At 37.1% G+C, this 5,248-nt stretch overlaps 1 protein-coding gene across 1 annotated transcript; it reads left to right on the plus strand.

Moving 5' to 3' along the window:
- The first annotated feature begins 1,891 nt into the window (after positions 1 to 1,891).
- LOC143600572 (uncharacterized) lies at positions 1,892 to 4,576 on the plus strand. Its single transcript, XM_077078223.1, has 2 exons — positions 1,892 to 2,072; positions 2,106 to 4,576. The coding sequence occupies exon 2, from the start codon at positions 2,600 to 2,602 to the stop codon at positions 3,917 to 3,919; it is 1,320 nt and encodes a 439-aa protein (XP_076934338.1). The 5' UTR covers positions 1,892 to 2,072; positions 2,106 to 2,599; the 3' UTR covers positions 3,920 to 4,576.
- The last annotated feature ends 672 nt before the right edge of the window (positions 4,577 to 5,248 follow it).

The following is a 5,248-nucleotide window of genomic DNA, read 5'->3' on the forward strand; positions in this document are numbered from 1 at the left end:
TGAGAAAACTATGTGGAAAAAAAAATACAATAAAAATATTTTTGGAAACCTAACTCATGTTTGTTTTTGTGACGATTTTTAGTGAATTAATTGATATGTTATGATCTGTTGAATAGAGTAATCTTTAAAGTAGAAATATGTCTTGATAAAACTAGCTGCTGAACTATGTGAAAATACATGAAACGTGCTTGTTGTTAGATAATTGCTATGTTTTTTACTAAATTGCCCTTGTGGGGAATGATTGCTAGTAATATACAATGTTAGTACTTGATACTTAAGTAGTTGTTTACACATGTAACGTGTCACCAATGTGTTTGTCGAGTCACACATAATTCACAAACGAAACACGAAACGTATCTCATGCATAGGTATTATTTGCTGAGTCTAGAGACTCAATAATAGTTTAAATACTTAGAAAGTCTCATTTCTGTTTTAGAGCACTAGTGAGGATTTTCTGTGACGCGCATCACTCGGATTTGTTTTAGAATTCTTTGCAAACAGTGAGTTTCACGTTCCCCTTTTACTCTTTTAAACGCTTTTTACTTGGGGGAGATAACATACTCCAAAACGCTTTAGATTTTGTTATTAGCTATATATCACTTGTAAGGCTAAGTGGCAAACGAACCAAATAAAGTCCTTCATAACATCGAACCGTTTAGTATTTGTATAATAGCGAGTCACTGTTGAGTAGTACTACTGGGTTTGACAAACCCCACCCAACTCTAAATTCGACGGCAGGTCGAGTGGGTGTAATCTTGGCTAACACATTTTCCATGGTCATGGTAGACATGGTGGCAAGGCAATTGATAAAGAGTCAGCTTCGGTGTCGAACACTTAGTAATACTTGTTTTATAGGCTAGCAACCTATCGATATATAATTGATATAACATTATCTGGTAACGCAAACACTTAAACGCAAACATTTTCTTTATTTATATATGTGAACTCACCAACCCTGTGTTGACACTTTTAGTATGTTATTCTCAGGTAGCCGAGGCGGGCGCGCAATATAGGAACATGCATTTCATTGAACTCTATCGTTTTTGCAAACTTGTTTTTAAACTGTTATTAATTGGGTTTTAAGTCGTCCTGCGTGACGCAACACTTGGTTTATGAATTTACGCTTCCGCACTTATTTAAACTTAAATGTTTCGTGGTTTGAAAACTTTATTTATGGTGTTTGATTATAACTAATGATTCTGATCCTGTTAGTTCACACCCTCTGACGGTAAAACTCTGTTAGTGGATTTTGAGGGTGTGACAAGCAGAAAATGTGAATGATGAAGTGAGAAATGAGATTGAGCCTGAAATGATAACAAATGAAGAAAATGTGGTTCTCACTGATGTGGCAACTGATGTCATGACTGAAATTCAAACTGATATCTTGACTGATGTTCAAACTGAAGTATTAAGTAAAGAAGATGCTGCTACTGAGGAGCTAGTATTCACTGAACAAAAAACTGAAAACCAAAACCAAGCAAGTAGTTCCAAGACTGTAGAGCATGATGAAGAGATGGAAAATTTATATAGAGAGATTGATGAAATTGAGCCTGAAACTGAAGAAGAGCTGCAGAGAAGATTGAATAAAGGAAAGGCAAAGGTAATTGAAAATGAGCTTGTCATAGAAAAACCTAAGAAAGATATTCTGAATAGAGAAAAACAAGAGGCTGTTGATGCTGAAAGAAGAGAGATTGAAGAAATTATGAGAATAACAAGGGAGAGGGAGATACTTGCACAAACCCTATCTCAAGAAGAATTAGCAGAGTAGGAGGTACTGATCAGTCTAGCCAACATTGCAAAAGTAATATCTGAAGAAGAGGCTGATGATCAGGGTGTAACTGAAACGTTGATAGAATTGAAAAGAGTTGAGGAAGCAGACAACTCTCTAGCCGTTATGTTGAGCAAGTTTGCTACAAAAACCTCATCTGAGTCTGAAAAGGCTCATGAATCTGAAAAAAGAGCCCCAAAGGGAACCTGAAAGGGAACCTGAGAAACAATCTGGTGAAACTATTTAAGAAATGATGGCCAACATCACCAGAATCAAGATGGAAAGAGCCAAAAGGTTTGGACAGGTATATTCAAGAAAAAGAAAGGCTGAAGCTCAGGCTGAAGAAATCAGAACAGAAAAGAAAGGGAAATGGGATGATAAGAACAAGTGCTATGGGGAAACACCTAATGAAGACACAAGTCCAATCAAGGCTGTCCCATTGCAAACTTTGCAACCAGGAGAAAAACTGCCTGGTGTTCCTGATGTTCCTGCTCCAAGCAATCCAAATTCAGAACATCCATCCTCTGATGAGCCAAAGATAGATGCAGATGATGAATCAACTGAGGAGGAGGATGAATTTGATGAATCTGATGATAACAATGATGATAATTATGGTAAAGGTAATGAACCTGCCAATGTTATGTCCCTACAAGACACAATGACAGAGGAGCAAAGGGAAAACATTGAGTTGAGTATGTTGGAGGAGAAAAGGAAACATCCTTTAGTTGTGAACTGAGAGGCCTTGGTATAAGTTTTGAAACTCTGGCTGATATGAATGATGATCAGTTGCAAGAGAGATTGGACAAATAGAGAGATGAGATCAAAAGAAAAATGGAACAAAAGAATAGGGATGACCAGAAGTACAGAGACTATCTCAGAAAGCATGGGTACTCTGAAAAAGCTCTCAGTCACTACAGCTTTGATAAGCTTCAGGACCTTTACAATAGTGAAAAAGAAAAAGTAGTTGAAAAGTTTGTTAAAGAGAATGAAGAGGCTGAAAAGATTGAAGAGTTGAAAGGGAAGTTTGGAGGTATGTGTGAATACCTGTTAGATAAGGGGATGAAGCCTGCAGTGGTTGAAAATTTGTCAAAAGAGTCAGTGTTAGATCAATACAACAAACTAAAAAGAAAAGAAACACTCAAAAGATTACAACCTGAACCCTCAACTAAGCAGTCTGAACCATCTGATGAACCTCATGCAAAGAAAAGAAGAATTCAAACTTTGAGGGAGAAACAAAAGAAGCAAGGTGAAAAGGAAAAATATGAAAAGGTACCAGTTGTTGAAAAACAGATCCTAGAGAAATCCAATTCTGAACCAGAAGATGAAAGAATAATTCCTTGGGAGAATAAAGAAATGATCAATATATTGAAGGGAATAATGATAAATCAGAGAATAATGGATGAAGCCAGTTTTAATGCCATAGAAAAGATAGACTTGAAAGAACTCTTCTACTTAAAAAAGGCTGAGTGGGTAAAAGCTCTGAGGGAAGTTGAGAACCCTAGAAGCTTTGTTGATGGAAGGTTTGTGCCTGCAGGATTGTCAAACAATACTGGGATAGAAAAAATGATGATTCTTCTCAATGAACTAGTAGGACAAGACCTTGTTGAACTGGCCAACCTCCCACCAAAAATGGTAACGTCAATCTACATCAAAACCTTTAATTTCGGGCCTAGCAAACCAAAGAAGTTCATTCTATTCAGGCATCCAATCTCAAGAAGACATCCACAAGGTGAAAGAGGTGAATCAAGTAGGTCTGTACCACATAGAACAACAAGACCACAATCAAATTTGGATCTTCCAAGAGAACTCTATTATGATTCTGTCACTGAATCTTTGAAAGTGATTATGGAAAGTAGATTGTTGAGAGATATAGTTGTAAGGAGTGATTTTTATGAATACACTCAAGTACAACTGGAAAGAATGGCCAGACTCAATTTGTCTGACTATCGAAACAAAAATAGAATGGCTGGAAGACAAATGAATGATCTTTCAAAGTATTTGAAAAATGAAGCTGAAAAGGGATTTTCATTCCTAAAAGAAAAGAGAAGTTGGAAAATGATTCAACTTCACAAATCAAGAAGGAGAGAAAAGTACAAGAAAATGGACAGTGCTGAATTGTATTACAAGATAAGAATCCCTTGTCGAACATGAATACTTGCATAAGTCTTTAAAGGAGAATGACACGCCCCAACTACACAGTTCAAAAGAACGGCATCATAGCTGAAATTGAATATAAAGAAAATGTCGGCCGTTATGTGCTAACAAATTCTGATGGAAAAGCACTGGGGATTATCAAAGGAGATGAAGACTTGACATATTTGCATAGTGAAGACTTAATGGATATAAGGGATTTGGTCATTCCAGAAGGTCACACTAACTACCAAATTCTTAATATCTTCAGGCAAAGAGCTGCCTCGATGATAGCAAACAGAAGACAAGATGCCTATGATGCAAGGAAAAGACAAGATTCTTAGCTTAGGCTTTCCTATGTAATGTCTTCGGACAACTTTTGATTATGTAATTTTGATACTGATATGAATTTGTACTTTGATTTTGATTTGATGTGTATTTTGGCTAAGTTTATGTAACCTTAGAGGTGTTTTGGGTCAGCTGAGGTGTTCCAATCTAGGGGGAGATTGTTAAGTCAAAGATTTGACCTAAGGAAGATATATGGAAGATTGGAATCTTCTCAACCTCCTAAGAATTCGCTAAGTATGGATCCGGGCACACCTTAGACTTCCGAGCAAGCTTTTACTTAGCCGGGTACGATATTTTGCCTATCGGGCAAGGTTACCTTCATGAAGTCTTCTTAAGTGAATATCCAAGCAAGGTTCACTAATGTCACACCCTCAAAATCCACTAACGGAGTTTTACCGTCAGAGGGTGTGAACTAACAGGATCAGAATCATTAGTTATAATCAAACCCCATAAATAAAGTTTTCAAACCACGAAACATTAAGTTTAAATAAGTGCGGAAGCGTAAATCCATAAACCAAGTGTTGCGTCACGCAGGACGACTTAAAACCCAATTAATAACAGTTTAAAAACAAGTTTGCAAAAACGATAGTGTTCAATGAAATGCATGTTCCTATACCGCGCGCCCGCCTCGGCTACCCGAGAATAACATACTAAAAGTGTCAACACAGGGTTGGTGAGTTCACATATATAAATAAGGAAAAGGTTTGCGTTTAAGTGTTTGCATTTGCGTTACCAGATAATGTTATGTCAATTATATATCGATAGGTAGCTAGCCTATAAAACGAGTATTACTAAGTGTTCGACACCGAAGCTGACTGTTTATCAATTGCCTTACCACCATGTCGACCACGACCATGGAAAAATGTGTTAGCCAAGATTACACCCACTCGACCTGCCGTCGAGTTTAGAGTTGGGTGGGGTTTGTTAAACCCAGTAGTACTACTCAACAGTGACTTGCTATCATACAAATACTAAACGGTTCGATTTTATGAAGGATTTTAG

The sequence above is a fragment of the Bidens hawaiensis genome, unplaced genomic scaffold (assembly GCF_021521415.1).
Source record: "Bidens hawaiensis isolate Kalapana, Puna unplaced genomic scaffold, B.hawaiensis_p1.1 tig00054334_1, whole genome shotgun sequence".
Lineage (NCBI taxonomy): Eukaryota > Viridiplantae > Streptophyta > Magnoliopsida > Asterales > Asteraceae > Bidens > Bidens hawaiensis.